The 19,207-nt window shown below is 35.9% G+C and overlaps 1 protein-coding gene across 1 annotated transcript in view; it reads left to right on the plus strand.

Moving 5' to 3' along the window:
- The window catches only part of LOC5576871 (tyrosine-protein phosphatase non-receptor type 23), a 47,047-nt gene extending 28,780 nt beyond the window's left edge, over positions 1-18,267 (plus strand). Inside the window, exons 2-5 of the mRNA XM_021847859.1 lie at positions 2,528-2,667; positions 16,970-17,243; positions 17,299-17,760; positions 17,846-18,267. Of these exons, the coding sequence (XP_021703551.1) occupies positions 2,528-2,667; positions 16,970-17,243; positions 17,299-17,760; positions 17,846-18,016 (1,047 nt within the window). The 3' untranslated portion in view covers positions 18,017-18,267. The remainder of the gene's footprint in view (positions 1-2,527; positions 2,668-16,969; positions 17,244-17,298; positions 17,761-17,845) is intronic.
- The last annotated feature ends 940 nt before the right edge of the window (positions 18,268-19,207 follow it).

Raw genomic sequence — 19,207 nt, forward strand, 5'->3', positions numbered from 1 at the left:
CCGGATATCACAGCTGCGTACACGCAGCACCTCGAGGCTGCATAACCGGAGGAGGGTGATCTGGATGAATCTCCTTTTGTGGACTGCTGTAGAACAAGGAAAGCAGCCATCACCAATGCAGCTGAGAGCAACGTCGGTTACGTGGGACGGAGTCAACAGAACGATTGGTTCGATGGAAATGTAGGCAGATTCTAAAGAAGAAAAATGCAGCGCGGGCGGTCAAGTAAAAAGGGACCCGGCAGAACGTGGAACGTTATAGACGGAAACGACAACAGCACACCTGCCTCTTTTGGGAGAAAAAACGCCGCCTGGAGGAGATGGAGTGCGAGAAGATGGAACAACTGTGCCGGTCTCAAGAAACACGCAAGTTCTATCAGAAGCTTAACGCATCCCGCAGAGACTTCCCGCCTCGAGCCGAAATGTGCAGCCTGGAATGTTAGGCAGTAAAAGTTGGATTGGTGGTGAATGCGGCCAATGCAAAGTACATGCTAGCTGGTGGGGCCGAGCGCGACTCGCCTAAGTAGCAGTGTTACGATAGACGGGGATACGTTAGAGGTGGTCGACGAGTTCGTCTACCTTGGATCCTTGCTGATGGCTAAACCAAATATCCAGAAGTCCGACAATGGAACAATGGAACCGAGTTTTGTGGCGTGAAATTGTTGATTCAGTGTTATCTGTTTAGATGTTAACTAAATAAATGAATAAACCAATCCTAGAATAAACCTTTGTTATTTTTCTAAAAAAAAATCGATAGGAATATTTTAAAAATTTGTAGGAATAAAAGTATTTTCGTTGTAATTCCATTGTCGGACTGCGAAAGGATTCTTTGGAAGAATTCCTCTTAGCATATCATTTAGAAATCATTTTTGAAAATTTCATGACAAACTCCTGGAAGAATTGCTAGAGAAATCTCCATAAGAATTTTTGGGGCGATCCCTGGAGAAGTCTTTGTACGTAAACCGTAATCCAGGGGCAAATGCATGACTATTTTACAATTTTTTGTTATACTACACTTTGGAATTCAAAGATTGTCAAATAAATTTCGGCAAATAATTTTCGTACTTCATTGATTGTTATCAGTTTACATCATCGATTTTTTATGCAATAACATTTAACATTTCATAAAATTAGTTTCAATACCAAAAATTGAAAATGACACCTTGGGGCGAAAATGATCACCTCGTAACACACAATTTGCGCTTTTTCTCTTCAAAATGTTTGAGAGTTTAAGAGTTTCGTGCAAAACGCGTAGGTCTCCTTTCTTTGCGATTGGGAAGGAAACCTTAATTCCCCCAATTAAGTTCAAGATCACCTTCCTAAATCATCCAAATTCCGAACAACTGACCACGATAGGCGTCACTCTTTGTTTCCTCACTTGAATCAAAGACCCTGGGCTAAAGGCAGTTTCAATTTGATGTTCGGAAAATTTGTCTAAAGCATATAATTGATGACTCATTTCGATGCAATTATCAATATTAACCATTTATCCCTTGGCAAAAATCTCTCATTGCATGGAAATGTCCTTTCTTCCATTTTTGCAACGTTTAATGACAATTTTAAACCCACTGTTTAAGAAGAAAGTTGTTAATTCAGAGATTGGCCCTTTCTTCTGTTCGTGCTGGCAGCTCTGTTCAGTGAATAAACGAAAGAAGAAGTGACCTTCTAAGAGGATTTTTGCCAAGACGGTGTCCAAGACGGATAACCACCGCTAGCTTTCGCTGACTGGTCCATCGAAAAACCGAAGGCATGAATCCAAACAATAATGGATCAACAGAAGGTTAAAAATATCAAAAATACTGTTTGTTGTTTGAGATAGCTTCAGAAACTTGCGAGTGCAGAAATAATTTGGGTACGCACAGCATGACGGTACGTTTTGCACTGATACATCATGTGTATTGATTCTCATTTTAAGCAGTCTCTTAGTTTCAATCGAATCTTAGCCATAATTAATTATGCGCCATAAATGGATTTCTATCTAATGATTTCAGTCAAAACAGCTATCAATATAATTGAATATGGAAAATTAATCAAAAGTGATAATTTCTCCCATGCAGTAGCTTAATTTACGAGGATATTCCTTATGAATAATGTATAGCAAAGTACTCTTTTCTCTCACTAGCTTTTGAGCCTGCTGGTTGCGATCAGGATAATTAATTCCCATCGATTCATCAGAGCTGTAATGTTGTACCGTAAAAATGAAGCGAACCGTTCGCTAAACGCCACTTACAACCCTGAGCTGCAGCGTCACGCTGTTACAGGGCACCATTTCGCATCACTGAATTTGTCCAAGGAAGATAAAACGTACCGCTGAGGGCATTCTCGTTCTGTAATTTATATGCTGCGAATAAATTTGCACCGTTTCAATTAACGTTACTATTGATTGTACGTATTCATCTCTCGAATTGCAAAACCAAGATTCATATTTCAACTCTTCATTATCATCAATCATCGTTAATGCAATGCGATCATCCGTAGTGTTGAGTTTCTTTGCAATTTAAATTAACGTGTTCTGTTTCTTTTTTCACAGCTGATGGTAACATGCCTGGTGGGAGTCGCATTGGCACAGCAGGATTACCAACAGGAATATCGCCCGGCCCCCCTCCGCATTGGCACGAGTGCTGCAGAACCAAAACCAACGCCGATTCCGATTCTGAAGCAGATTAACAGGTAAGCCATTAGCGGACGATTCGAAGCGATTGTTAGCCCATTCCTCTAGTTGACTGTTGGTATTGGTGTCATTGGCATTGATCTTTAGATGCCTAATAGCTTGAATAGTTTTTCTTCCGAAGCTAACGAAGTACATCCCATTCTTCTATGAAATAATGTACTTAACATTCATAACGAGTCGACAAACACATTTTTCCAGAAAAAAAAATTAGTTTTATCCATCTTAGATTAACATTTTCTTTTAAAAATTTAAACACTTCAGCGTCTCATACACAGGTACGTTTCTTCATTTAAGTGGATAACTACTTTATTCATACTGTCGAAAAACATACTCATATTCTTATAAGAGTAGTATTATTTGCTATTTCTTAATATGTGATCTTTTCCGTAAAAGTTTATTATCGTGTATTAGGACCAAATGGGTCAACATGTAACACATAATGATTTAGCAGAATTCCTTAGGAAGATTCTTGAAGGAATCAGTGTGGAGTATTTAAAGCCATCACAAACATCCACCTTTATCTGGGCTTTAGACCTGTAATTCTGGTTCTCAACAGTTTCAAGGACAGTAGTAGCATGTCGTGAGCCGTCATTGTCACCCATATTTTTTTCGATAACCATAGTTCAAAATAGCAGGTCTACCTAACAAAACCATTGCATGACGAGTCCGCTTGCTGGCATTCGTTTTATCTTTCTTCTGCCTCAGCTGCTATGTTGCATGTTTTCGATACACTAACCCTTTCCTGGCTCCCTGTACTACAGCAGATCTAGAGGGAAAGTGGCTATTTGTGTCCGAGTACCAATTCGTTCCTTAATTTGGTTTCCTCTCAATTGCATATTTTCATTTGCCGGATTCGCAAAGTGATCGAAGCAGCCGGAAACGATGCTTCCTCATGGCTGGAAACGCCTGCAAGTCCCATTTGAGCAACAGAACCCGCTCCAATTATCAACCGAAAGGGTCGCAACATTATGAGGATGATGAGCAAAAACAGCAGTTCCGTAAACAGCAACAGGAAAGCGGAGAGACCGAAAGTGTAGGCAAGGGACCTTCAGGCAATGGTTTCGTTGGGGGGAAGAAGTTTTACAAGAAGTTTTAGAGAGATGGGAGTTGTGTTTGCTTTGTAAATATGAAATGTAAATATATACTTTCGTGTTGTTAAGCTACATTTGCATAGAAATAAGATTGAACCGTTCATTAATTTTTTTTTTGGAATAACTTTACATGAGTAGATTTTTAGGTTACATTATAATTTAAAATACAATAATAAAACGAGGCGTTGTTGACTAATCAACATATTTACATGCCATTACTCATTATTGCTTTCAAGCTGAGCAGATTTTCTAAGCTGTATTTAAAAACACTAAACTAATAAACCTTAAGATTACTATAGAGCATGGAACACGAGAAAACTATAGTAGTATATAAGCGATTAAAACTATCTAGGCAAGATACTATCAAACCGCCTCAAACTTCTCATCACTTCTTTATCTATCTTAAATATAACCTACCTCGTACTTAGGTACACGTTTTGTTAATTTTCAATATAGTTTCTTTTTTTTAATAATGCTAGTTTTTACAAGTCAACAACAAAACAATTTCAATTTATGTTAATATAGAATTCATATGAAGGCATTTGTTAAAATCAGTGCCATATAAAGATAACGATGTACTTCCATGCTGATAGTAAAAAAAACATAAATCAAAACCTAAAACCACTATATAATTTCGAAACTGTCCCAAGATTTCCAAACCGGCAAGAATCTACAACGTTTTAAAAGGGGCTGGCTGACATCTACAAGTCGATACTGATGTTTGTAAGGAAAAACGAGCTTTTGAAGGGAATCAATGAGCGAAAAATAAATTACTTTGTAGTTAAGACATTTCAGAAAAACTCATAATCACAACATAATCTCAATTTTCACTAAAAGTAGTAATAGTCATATAAATTACCACACTGCATTTTCTTTAAAAAAAAAAGTACGACGGTTCATTCCAAAGCTCTTGCTTACTAATAATGAAGCATTTTTTAAGCCTAGAAAAAAAATCATCAAAGATTTCAAAGATATTTTAAAATTTTGAAGTTCGATTCTTTATAACAAAACCTGGGCCAAGAGCTTTTTGATTTACTTTCAGAAAAGTCATTACTATTATGTCCATATTATTTTTCAATTCTGATACATTTGCATATTTTGTTCCCGAAAGCAAACCCACAAACATAAATTATTATCATATAAGAAGTTCTAATAAAAAGAACAATTATGTAATCGACCACTTCGAATAAAATTTAAAATAAAAAGTTGATATTTTTATGCCACACGATTCACGATACTACCTCCCATGGTTAAGAAATTGATAAAAATCCATTAGCAGAAATCGTTCTCTTTTCATTTCAAAGCACGATCAAAGCAAGCGAAGAAAAATATCCCGTCTGTACCGGTCTAAGATCGGCAATATATCGCAATGTAACAAGCTTGACAAATAACATTCACTGCAAGCCCTAAAAGAGAGAGCGATGATAAAACCTATTTTTTGCTTATTTATCATTGGTAGGTAGGTGTTTTATGTTACTGGCATAATAAACAGTCCGCCAACATTCGATAGCAATAGTGATTCCAAGTTTGGAACTTGTTTGGATGGGTTTTATCATGCACTGTTATCCGTCCGATCTTATCAGAACTGTAGCAGCAAATGATGAACAGGTTATCATGATGAGTTTCGAATCATTATTGTTATAATTTTCTCAAAATCTCTGTCCATAAATTTACATACTTTCTTAAATCTTTATTCTGAAAATCATTAGACATGGATAGAGCAATTCATCAGATTTTGGGAGGTAATCGATAAAGGAATCCAGAAAAAATGTAATTTTTAGTTCAAATATATTTTTGTTTAAAAATTTAAAATGGATATTTCGTAGAATATACATAATTTATTTTTTTTAAAAATTTCAATTCATCGTGTTTATCATATATTTTCAAACGATAATATTGCACTTCCCAAGGTGAGCTAAGATACCCGGGTAGAGGTGAATAACAAAATAAAGGTAAAATAAGAACAACTTTTGCAATCATATCTGGTTTAACCATTATTATGTTATTAATATATGACATAAATATCTCATCAATGGCAAAACATACAATCATAGCAAAATGTGTCATTGGTATGTTATCCTTGAAAGTCATGTAATAGCTAATGAATAACAAAATAAACTATCATAGTAAAATTTGTTATTTCTGCAAACAAACTAAAAAAAACATTTAATATTTAAAGAATAACAAACATTGCTATCACAGTAAAATATGTCATTATTTTGATTTTTGAAAACTTTATTTAAATATTCATGAGAACAAATAGCTTATTTAGTTATTATTTTGTTATCAATATCTAAATAATAACATATTTTGTTATTTACGGTTGCCTATATTTTTGCTATTATTTTGTTATTACAATAGCAAAGTATGATATTATTTAGTTTTTATGCCATATAAACTTAGTTATTATTTTTGTTATTTTATCTATTATTTCAAACAAACAAAGAACAAATTTTGCTATTCAAACATTCTATTTCAATAGTAAGTTTTGTTATTCTTTTGCAATTCTCCTCTACCCGGGTAATGACACAACAGCGTCTGGAAAAATGTTTTTGCAATTTCTCATCAGTCTGTTTTCCATAATGCCAATCCGTCAGAAAACGGTCTACTTTCCTGCACTGAATTATGCAGTGTCATAATTGTCATTATGCAACTTTATTTGGTTGCGTAATGACTATTTACGTTTTAAGTTTGTCTTTTTCTGGTTCTTAGCCTAAACCAGGACACCCAGGGAGGCCATCACACACAACCCTGGGACCCTACGTATCAAACATATCAGAACGTAGCCCAGGACCACACTATGGGCAGCTTCCATGTAAACTGACGGACAAAAATATTTGTTCCGTCTCGTATCATTTTCATGAGTTTTGTAATACAAATTTGATGTGTTGTTTTCAAAAACAAGTATTCGAGACTAACTTTTGAATAGAGCCTATAGCGAAATAATGAGTTATGTTACCAATGATGCATTAGTGCGGTTCACAATTTAAAAATGTTTGAGAAAGCAATCTCCCATATGTTCCTTACCATCCTTACCATAAAAATAGTGTTCTGTGAAATTTACAGCTTTCTAGGTGATGATTGAAAGGTGGCCCAAAAACAATGTAGGTGTATATGGAAATTACTATGGAGAAATTTTATGATATGTTCCAAACACGTTAATTCTGTAATGTGAGAACAAACTTATTATCCCATAGTAAAAATTCATTCTTCAAACCATAATAAAGACATTTGCTGAAGAGAGAAATTCAATCCGACGGATAGCACAAGAGATGTTCATAAATTTGTTTGCTATTATTTACCTTAACAAGGGATTATAGCCCGCAAACATGTACAAAAATTCAAAACAAAATTAGCTCAAAAGGGATTTATTCTTCAGCAACATCCTTCACAAAGGTTTGAAGAATGAGTTTTCAGTATGGAATGACAAGTTTCTACTTACATTACAGTACTAGCGTGTTTGGAACATTTCTCAAAATTTCTCCACAGTAATTTCCATATAAACCTACATTTTTTTTTGGGCCACCTTTAAATCACCAGCTAGAAAGCTGAAAATTCTACAGAACACTTTGTGTATGGTAAGGATGGTAAGGAGCTGAAGGGAAATTGGATTATCAAACATTTTCAAAATTTGAATCTCCCTAGTGATGCATGGATGCCACTTTTTAAAACTTTTATTGTAATGATGATAAGAATCTCTTAGGTATAAAAAATCGAGTTCTTTCTGTTGAAATATTTCATAGTTGCAGCAATTCAAGGCGAAGGAAGATTTCCCATCTTGAAAGTCAGCTTAGCGTCTGCGTCGTGCATCAGGGTACAAACCCCGGCTAGCTATTATTTTCCGCACGTTCAATACCCATCGAAACACGTTGTCCAGTTCCCGAAGCATCTGGAGTATAGCAAGCGAGATCCCACCTTAATTTGTGAAAAATTCAATCCAAGTCCATCAGAATTATTTTGCAATATTCAATTATACCCTACTATAATCTATAGCTGATGTTAATTTGAAATTGATTAAAATATTGGAAAAAAAGTCAGAATGTCCTAAATGAAAAAAGCAAATTTGTGCAGCTTCATTCTTTACCATCCTTCAGTTTATATCTCAAAAAAACCTTGGAAAAGAATTTCAGCCTGGGACAACTAGGGATAAACAAATATGGGATGTGTATAGTTTTGATGAAAACCCAAACATTTTGTTTCAGTGCATTCTTCACATTTACTCATGAGTAAATGAATTTTTATTTAATTTTGTTTGTGTAAGATAGGTTTTCAAGTTTTCGAACTGAACTGAACTGAATGTCTGAATTTCTGTATAAAATATTTCGATTATATAATATTTTCCAATCATCGACTGCCTTGTGTTTGCACTGAATTCTTTATTCTTCTTAAAAATCAGTGGGGGATTGTGTACAAGACACGACCGCATGACGTTAACTACGCCAAGTGATTTTCTGCATTTGAATTTTAGTCGATTGTCATAGTTGCAGCCTTCCTTTAGTTCAAAATCTAACATAACATCGTAACGGTCGCAACATCATAGATTTTCAATTGACACCCAGTATATTTCCGTAAGACGTAGTTAACGTCAAAAGAAGAATGAGCGAACAAGCAGGAATTGGTCTGCTTTTATAGTGTGCTTCCCAACCCACGTGTTTGGTTGCGTAAGAAAGGGGTCGACATTTTCACAATTTTCGACAGTCTATCGTCAAAAATCAAAAGTTTTCTTAATTTGAGCAAAATGTTGTACACATTTTCGACCAATTTGCGGGAAAATATTGAAAATCTACCGATAAATGGCTGAATTATTAGTATTCAAAATCTTACATAATTTCGTGACGGTCGCAACGTTTTAGATTTTCAATTGACACCCAGTATATTGCCGTAAGACGTAGTTAACGTCAAAACTCTAACTTTGACATACTGTATCAAAAAAATACTACAAATGATCTTGCTCTTCTACTATACGAATATCTTCATAGCGGTCGTTCACATATTATGTCACGCTACAAGGGGGGAGGGGGTCAAGCCAAGCGTGACAAGCCTTACAAAGTTTTCTAAGGACTCATACAAAAAAACGTGACAAAGGGGGGGGGGTGGTCGAAGAAGTCTAAATTTAGAGTAATAATTTGTGTACCATCATAATTTGTGTACCATCCCATAGAAGTGTTTACTGTGGAAAAGTATACAAGAAAAACTTATCAGAATAAGTCAGTTTTCGATTATTTACCACCTGATCGCCTGTAGTGGACCAACAGCTTCAATTCCCATCTGAAGAAAGACATGAGCAGAGATTTTATGTCTCAGAAAATCCGACGGCGTCGATAGAAATTAATACCTGATCAATGATAATATATACCGAGGTGGGAAGAAGAAATTTCGTATGCAGTGCAAAATGTTTTACAACCACAAGAAGGTGAGCTCCCATATGAAGCCGTGTAAATTAGTGACGTTGTTATTTTTGTTTACGTTTTTTTTTCTCCATACAAATACATAGCCATTGCTTCTTCTTCCACACCTCGGTTTATATTCTCATTAATACCTGACCGACGACGCCACTTGAACAGATTTGAATGTTTGTTTTAGTTTTGGATGTTTGACGTTTTCTATGAAATGACATTTTATTCGTTCAGTTTCAAGGTTTCCTGAGCCCTTACAGTCAACTCTACATACACCAGATTCCGCTCATTTAAGGGAAGTTATGTGTTCAAATGTTAATTATAAAATAAATATTGAGTTTATGTTTATTTTTATGTCACAATGTAGCTCCAAGTACCTAGGGTAGGTGTACCAGTTATGGACATAATGATTCCCTATTTCGCCATACGTGATAATTTGATTATTTTCAAATTTGTAATCATTCTGTGTGTTTTAGTAGTTTTAATTTTTTTTACGGTTAACAGATTTGTGACGAGCTTACTTTCTTGTCGTTTTTTATGGTCAAACCATAGCTACTACTGCAATAAAGAAAGCTTGTTTATTTTGTAACATGAGCAGTTATTGGAACACACAAAAATACCTTGTAATCCAATAACCGTTTTCAATATAAAGAATTATTTTATCAAATGAAAATAATGTCAGACGACTTCGTTTGAAAGTTGTTAATACTGCTAGAATGAATTCAGGCGAAAAATGTTAGTTTTTGACACGAAAAATCAATTTTTACGCTACTGAGTGAAAATAGGAGCATGAGTGGATACTTGAGTGGATGGTATTCTATATGGAAATTTTTCACTCAACAATTGTTGAACCACTAAACGTAATTTCTTAGGATTTGCTAAAAATAGCTATAGAAGTTGAATAAATTTAATATATGCAAAGATGCTCGGTTTTATCAAACGCTTTGGTTCTATCTTTAATGATCCATACACTATCAAAACTTTGTACGTTGCTTACGTGAGGTCTATATTAGAGTATTGTAGTATTGTATGGTCTACTTTTATAAAGACGCATGAAGAACATCTTGAATCAGTTCAAAAGCAATTTCTGTTATATGCTCTTCGTAAATTGGGCTGGACATCCTTCCCTCTTCCATCTTATGAATCAAGATGCTTGCTCATTGATATTCAGACATTGAAAAAGCGCCGCGAATTCGCTATGGTTTCATTCATGAACGATATTGTTTCGCATCGTATTGATTCTCCTAACCTATTAAACAGTTTAAATTTTTATACTCCTTCCCGGCAATTGATGAATCGTAACTTGTTTTTTATTAATCACCGTCGTACTAATTATGCAAAATTTTCTCCTCTGAACCGAATGATAAGTTTATACAATCAACATTGCGAAACAATAGACTTAACAATGTCGCGTAGTAACCTAAGAATATACTTTAACTCTATAAGATATATCAGTATATAGATTTAAGTGTTAACATGTAGTCTACTTTGATCGACGATAATGAATAAAAAAATAAATTTCACGTGCTTCAAACATTTGGCTCATTTAATATCCAAAATTAGCAGGTTTGTTTTGTATGAAGAAGTTATTGAAAACCATTTTAAATGCTTAATGTGCAATACATTACATTAAGCTTTCACTCAGTCTGAAACAAATATTTTTTTATTGATTGTGTTATTCAAATTTATAGAACTAACTTGAATCTATATTGCAAAAACCTTATTTGAAAAAATAAATCCATTTTATAAGCATTGCAGAAAGTTTCAGTTTTCAACTTCCATTCTCCTATCCACATTTTAAATACCTTTTTTTCAAAAGTCAGTAGTTTTATTTTCAATCACCCAACATTTTATTCTTTAACTATTGTGTTCTTTTTTCCTACTAATTTTACAATTTTGTCTATTTTCTTTGAGTATGGGAAAACGTGCAATAAATTAAATAAATTTTTATTATTTTATACAATATCAAGGAACATTACGACATTTTTTAAGTAGATATAAACATTTCATTTGGATAGATTCACAACCTCAAATTTTTTTATCAACATATTCATAGTGTAATATGTTTTAACAAAAGAATAGAGGATCGAAAATGCGGGAGTTGTCAATCGCGCAACTCAGCAATCAAAAAATCATGGATGAGTTTGCTCACCTTTTTGACTCATTGTCTCGTATTTCCACAGTTTACTCACAAACAACAATAATTTCTTGTTAGTCTATTAAAATAATAGTAATCCTTTCTAACGTAAACAACAACATTCGGGTTTTACGACTGAAACAGTTTTTACGGTTTGAGTTTATTGAGTGATTTTGCATCAAAATCTCAAGCGTGAGTGCGTATTGATTGAGATTTGAGTGTGAGTCTATTAAAACTGACTGAAAGACAAACGGTTGATACGGTTTTCTCCAGAGAAATAAAAAGAATATACAAATTTAAGCATTTTTAAATTCATTTGTTTTGTTTCTTATATAGAGTATGAAGATAACTCATATAGTATTCAGTTGATGCCTCTAAGCATCTTTTGAATCTAGTCCGTTTCTTTCTAAAGTAATTCAACAGTTTTAGAATGGGTCAACGAGTCGATAAACCACTTTTATGTAACAAGATACAGACCACTGAAAGCGGAAAGTATCTTGAATAGCGGCGATTTGAAATATTGAAACAAATGTTTTAAGCAACTTTGGATTGTGCTAGATTGGGTCATCCAGTGCCGAAATTTCGAAGACATAATTGGAAAATCACTGTTGAGAGTGTTTGGAATATGAGTCATGTGTGGAATTTGAGACAATTTGAGGTACCGTAAAACGGGGTAACTTTGATAATGCGGGTAACTTTGATAGTGCGTAACCCACCGCATACTAAATGAAATATTATAATTTCTGTTAATCAGTTAAGCAAAACGAATGCAAAACTAAAGAATATTAGTATGACACTTCATATAAGAGCAGTTTTCATCTTAATTAAGATTATTTTAGGCTTTTTATACGAATTTAAAAAATTTACACAATTTTAGCATTTTCAAAACGCTTACAAACAATCTGTTCTACGATCACTATTTCATGTAGTTTTGAATAGTTGGCCACTTATCTTTGATAGCCTAGTTATCATAGAACTTGAATACGGTCTCAAATATCTTAGCGAAAAGCATATTCACAAACTGGGACCATTTTTGTAATCTAAGTCAGAAATTTCCATATAACGTTAAACGCCTAGAGGTATGCAATGCCCTACAAATGTTCGTTATTCATTCAATTTTGTTCGATTCATACTCCATTATCAAAGTTACCCCAAAACAGAAAACCAACTTTCGATTATATGAAAAATTATATATCCACTCAAAATGAATATTTTGCCAATTTATCGACTGAAATTGATAGCTAGGATGCCAGTACTTGTTTTAAAAATATAAATTGTAAATCTTTGAAACAGCATGCAAAAATATTCAAGTTTTCTTCGAAAAAACTATCAAAGTTACCCCGTTTTACGGTACCGTAATCCGGGGTAACATTGATCAGTTTTTTAGGATATTTCTTAAATATTTAATTCAAAAATGCAAATGTTCTGAGTTTTATATTTTTAAAACAAGTACCACCCATAGCTCGTGACTACATACTGTATTTTGTTTTTTGAAAGATTTAAGCATGTTTACAAAAATGTTTTATGTGATTTTTTCATTTAGCTGATATGGGGTAACATTGATCATCCATGTAAACAACGTTCGGTAATATTGAAAATGTCGTTACTTACTTAAATCATGGCCCCTGAAGCCGAATATGATGTCCAAACGCTTACATCTCATTTACTTTTTGAGTTAATTTAAAATTAAAAACACCTCAAACTGCGAAATACGCCTAAAAGTAGGCAATTTCCTAAGGGAATTTTACATTCTTAACAGTAATTCGTTAATGTTGCCTAATTGAACAAACTTATAAAAGTTTTGACAGCGGAATCGTTTTCGGCGATGCCATTTTTAGTGAGAACCGCATTTTCCTTGCTCATATCGCTTGCAGAACCTATGTGAGACATGAATCTTCGGTAGTGTCATCCTTAACCATTGAAATCATTATTTCGCAAACTTGACAAATTTACGCATAAAGTTAACGCAATATGTGTAAAAATCTCAATTTTTAATAGCTCATTAATATAAGAAAGAGAAGCAACATTCATGCTTTGGAAATGTTTCATCAATAAATGATGATACCAACTTTTTACGAGATGAGTCATTCCGATCAATGTTACCCCACTGATCAATGATACCCCGGATTACGGTAATCATATGAATTCCCGAATTTCGATCAAGAGGTTTATGTTATTGTATGTTTTTAAATATATTTAAAGTATGAATAAAAAAAGTAAAAATTCCCCAAATTTATACTTCTTGCTGGAGTTTCTCTGTAGAACTACTGAAATAGAAACAAAAAGAGCAAATCACCACTGGGTCTTCCTTGGCCGAATGGTTAGTGTCCGCGGCTACAAAGCAAAGTCATGCTGATGGTGTCTGGGTTCGATTCCCGGTCGGTCCAGGATCTTTTTGTAATGGAAATTTCCTTGACTCCCCTGGGCAAATGCGAAAATGGCAACTGTGGCAATGAAAGCTCTAAGTTAATAACTGAGGAAGTGCTCATAAGAACACTTAGCTAGGAAGCATGCTCAGAAGCAGGCTAAAAAATAAGAAAAAACATCACTGGAAACGAATGAAACCAAAATTAGATTTTGAGGTTTTACTCACAATAAATTCCATTTCGATATGAATGTATAACGAACTCAAAAAAGGAAGCATAACTTTATACTATTTAGGAAAAGCTATGGAAGCATCATGAAGAATCATGATGGAAACGTCCGCTAAAGATCGCAATTTTTAAAATCTTCGTTATTAAATCTTGAAGACAAAACTGAAATGTTTATTCAAAGCAGTTTACAGTTAAAAACAAAACAAATAAAATCACGTTGTGCGTAATTTGTTACTACAAAAACCGGATATCGGAGCTTTGAACCTAGATAGCTACATATGTTTACATCAAGAACCTGACCCGGCCAACCTGTTTCGATTGTTGTTTATTTGGGTTCATTCAATCTAACGTTTGCTCAAGGCTGTCACAATATTTCCATTTTCAATGATAATGTCAAGGTCGCTCGTATGTTTTGGATGAGGGATCGTTCGTTTATGCGTGTTATTAAGCACCCATTGACAACGTGTTCTGTTCCAGTCAAATCCAGTTCAAGCCCTTGTGTGTGACGCTTTATCTAAAATTGGAAGAGTTTGACCACATCTTCGATTGAGATAACAATTTGATAACAGCGACTAATAAGGGCTAATTGCGTTTGGATATCACTTCGCTTGCATTCATTATTTGTGAGGATTATTGAATGGAACATGTGAGTAGTAATGCATAATTCAATTACCAGTTTTTCTAGTTACTCGCTGCTTCAAAGATTAAATCTTAGATGCTGCAAACTGTCGATCAACTGAAGGTTCTTCTTAGTTAATCTATACCCTAGGTATAACTTTTTTGTTTCTAAACAAAAGTACTTTCGGTTTATTGTGGTATCTTCTCTATTGTTTGGAGAATCTTTTAATCAAAAGCGTGCAAAAAATCACCAGCTACAATCAATTACATACATATTTAGATGTATTTCTCGAACATATTATCGCTTTTCTTCATTGAAACTTCAAGCTCGTTGAGACCCCTTTAGACTTGACTGATTTCGCTAATGGGTTAACGGATTTTTTTTTCGTTTGGAAATGGGCCACCTTTGTGATGTACAAAGTGGTAATTAAATTATGATTTCACTTTAATGATACTAGTTTTGAGACGTTTAGCTTAGCTTAGACTGACTACACATATCAATGGTTGCTATTCCGTGATTGACCGAGGTCAGTGAAAATGCACAAAGAATCAACTAGAAGATCGGCTGGGATTGGCCAAAATCTTCTTCAGTGTGCATAATTCAGTGCCTCTATTTATACATGGTCAATAACGGCGCCGGCCACGTCCTTGCAGTCAGGTGGGATTGGGGGAAGGAATGTTAGTGTGTAACCTTTGCTATTTGGAGACCGTGTTTGCCTCTGCATCTCCACAAAGGTTACTGGGAGGGATGTTTGTTAATGGGGAGGATCGTTGGGTCACAGGATTCACTTTGATAAGTGATTAGACCATGATAAATAATTATTTGTGAGCTATAAATATGCTTATATGTAAATATAAAATTTTCTATTTGGTGTGAACAATATCTATGTAGAGAAAAATTATGCCGACACTTGAGGTGACGAACTTATCAAAGTTTGTTGAATAAAGTGAACCTTTCGCAAGTCTACACTCGTAGTGTCGAACCATTCAAAGTTTTTTTTTAATTACAAAAATAAAAGTAAAAGGAAAAAGGTGTTTTGAGTAAAAAAAATTTGACGTAAATAATTTATGAATCAGAGTTTATGTCGACACTCACAGTGACGAACATTTCATAGTTTGTTTAAAAATTATTAAAGGTGCAATCATACATATTTTATAGATTAGATATAGTAGCATGAAACGAGCTCACCAATTGATCCGTCATCCTTGAGCAGCAACAATCCACTTTCAGCTTCACTCGTTTGCTCGGCTATATGAAAACACACAGAGAAAATAGGCGCGCGTCCCGAGAGGGAAAACAACTGACGACTGCTCGGGCTTTCTTGACGCACTGCCAAGGAGCAAGCGTCAACGTCGAAAGATCAAAAAGAACTTATCGAACGCGGCACTTTTTCACTTTACTCGACCGATGCGCGACATGTTTGATCCTGCCCTCATCGCCGGCCCCCGCAGGAGCAAGCATCAAGGTCGAAGGATCAAACACAACTAAGCGATCACGCCACTTTTTCACTTTCACTCGACCGACGCGCGACATGTTTGATCCTGTCCTCATCGCCGGCCCCCGCAGGAGCAAGCATCAAGGTCGAAGGATCAAACACAACTACTTTAATGATACTAGTTTTGAGACGTTTATTGGATAAAGTGTTTCTGTCCAATTCAATGGAGTTCTATCAAGATCGTAAAATAAAGTGATTCGTTAAGGTTTTCCAATGAAATGATTAATTTGCATATGGAATTGCTAATAGGGACATAATTGAGAAAGCAAAACATTTTTTTATTTCCTAGGAGAGAAAACAATCCATCGGAAAACCAATGCTCTTTACTTCACGAATAGGTATGCTAAACAATTTGCTGCGGGGATTCAATACTGAGACACAACACAGATCTTCGTTTAATCCAATTTCTTGTCGTCGCTCGCTTCCAGACTCTGCACCCAGAGCGTAAAATGTAGACAACCCGATTGCTCCCTTTGTATGTACATTCTGCAATTGGAGAGCATTGACATTCCCCAAGCTCGTTAGCAGATTGCATAATTGATGGGATGAGTTAGTTGAGTAGGTCAGCAATGGGGTTTAAAGGAAGAAATTTAAATTTGTCGGAACGATTTGACTCTTCGACAAAAGTAAGTTTCATTTTGGTTTAGATTCAATAGAACGTTTTAAGTTTTTCTTAAGCGAAGTGGTAAAATGAACAGGGGTTCCAGCATCATGCAATTGGTCCTTTTTTAATGCCCCACAGTTATGAACAAACTACTGCTTTAAAGAATATGAGATATATGGTTCACGTAGGTAAAATGTATTCTGAGTAATGGCAACTCTATTTGATGAAATATTTTCCATTCAATCCAACTCTGACCAATATCTGTGTGCTGTGGGGAGACTGTAGATCAGACACTTATGAGAGCAATCAACTCGAGAATTCATTTAAATGCTTTTTTTTATCATGAACATTTTTTACTTTTTCAGGCACAATGAAGATGGATCCTATACCTATGGCTATGAAGGCGCAGATGGATCCTTCAAAATTGAAACAAAACTGGCAACTGGCGAAGTTAAGGGTAAATATGGATATGTCGACGAGGCCGGCAAGGTGAAAGTCGTTGAGTACGGTGCGAATAAGTACGGTTTCCAACCTTCTGGCGAAGGTATCACGGTTCCACCACCGACTCTAGTTGACGAGACGACCGGCAAGGATGCTTTGTTGGATTATGAAGACAACGTTCCCGCTCCTCGTCCTCAGGTATGACTTTGTGCATATAAACATACCAGGTGTATAAGGTATTTGACTATTTCAGAAAATTCGTCCATCGAAACCACGAGCCCAAGAATTGCCACAGCCCCGTCCGCAACCTCAACCACAGCCACAGTACTATGATTACGAAGAAGAACAGCATCAACCGCAACCCCAACACCACCAACAGCCACAACTGCACACACAAGCACACTTCCAGCCCCAGCCTCAGCAGCAGCCCAGATACATCCCGCAGCCTCAACAACCGCAGGTCCAATACGTCCAGAACTCCCACTTCGGACCGGGTGCCCTTGCTGCAGGGCCTGCTCCTCAAAGAGCTCATATAGCAAATGCTGCTCCAATCGATGTAGTCTACTCTCCCAAGCAGCGTCCTGCTCGTCCAGAACAGGACTACGACACCCGACCACAGACCTTCCCGAATGCTGCACCAGCCCCTGAGCCAAAAATCCGCTACTCGGCACCAGCTTTCGCAGCGGCTGCTCCAGCCCCGCTTCCAAAATCCAATGTAATTATCAGCTCCTTTAGATTTAGCACATTGTAGTTTCCATCTTGCAATCCCAATCACGCTTCATCATTTGCTTGTTTTACAGCCTGCACCGCAACCCGTTTTTGCTCCACAGCCACGACCAGCTCCAGCCGTATACCAACCGCGACCGGCTCAAGGTCGTAGCACCAGTGTCCTGGACCAGCTGGCGAAGGATTACGCACTGCCACAGGGTGGAGCTGCACCTCTGCATGACATCTCCTTCGGTTATTACTAAGACGTTCTTAGAACACTGAAGTGACGTAGTATTTGTGTAATTGCACGCTGGTCGGTTTGCTTTGTCTAGTTCCCACTAGGAGAGCTTGCCAAAACATATGCATAATGCCATCAATGAGAAATAATATGAAAAAATGAGAGATCTTATAGCGTTTCTGTGCTTACTTGAACACACAGAGCAATTTTCGGACTGTGAATGATATGATAGAACTGATAATTGTATGTAATTGATAATAAAATGTTGTGAAAATATAAATGTCTTTACTTCAATGACGCTATCCTTGTTTGCAAAAGACATTCAAGTCATTGTGTGGCCATTAGTATTGCAGTGGGGTTTCCTTAAGTTCTATATGGGCTTGCAAGATGAAATTCCTGTATTTCCAGGATGCGTTTCAATATTGGCTGCGTATGCACATAGAATAAAATTGAAGATGTTTTTCGGCTGAACTGTCTGAAATTGGGATAAAACGTTCTTGTTTTTTATTTATTTATTTATTTATTTGATTACTTCCATCGGACATCATGGTCTTAATGAAATACTAATACTAACACAATAAAAAATGTAAACATAGTCAATTTATAAAACGTATTCTGCTTAAGCGTTGTCTAAAAGTATTTGTCGTCAAGTTAAAATCAAATACACCATAAGCTTGTCGGAATTCATTGCAAATGGAATTTAACGGATCATTTGCTCCATAACCAGTATTCCTGGAAGCTATCTGGATCAGTTGCCTTGTCCGTAGTACGCGCTCTGGAGCATAAAATTGCACATGTTGAAGCAAAGCAGGACAATCAACCTCCGTACGAACAATTTTCGATCCATAAACAGCTCGGCTATTTTTGCGCCGGACGTGCAGCGGTTCGAGTCCCAGCAATCTGCAACGATGGTCGTAAGGAGGCAAGTTCAACGGATCACGCCACGGTAGATCCCTCAAAGCATGTCTCACAAACTTACGCTGAACTGCTTCTATTCTGGTTATCCACACTGCCTCATAAGGTGACCATACTATAGAAGCAAATTCTAAAATGGATCTAACCAGAGAACAGTACAAGGAACGCAGACACATCGGGTCGTTGAATTCTTTTGTAATTTTTAAGATGAAGCCCAGTTGACGGTTCGCCTTGTCAATGATAGTGGCATAATGCAGTTTAAATGTCAATCTGTAATCCAACAAAACGCCCAGATCTTTGA

Source organism: Aedes aegypti, chromosome 1, assembly GCF_002204515.2.
Source record: "Aedes aegypti strain LVP_AGWG chromosome 1, AaegL5.0 Primary Assembly, whole genome shotgun sequence".
NCBI classification, from domain to species: domain Eukaryota; kingdom Metazoa; phylum Arthropoda; class Insecta; order Diptera; family Culicidae; genus Aedes; species Aedes aegypti.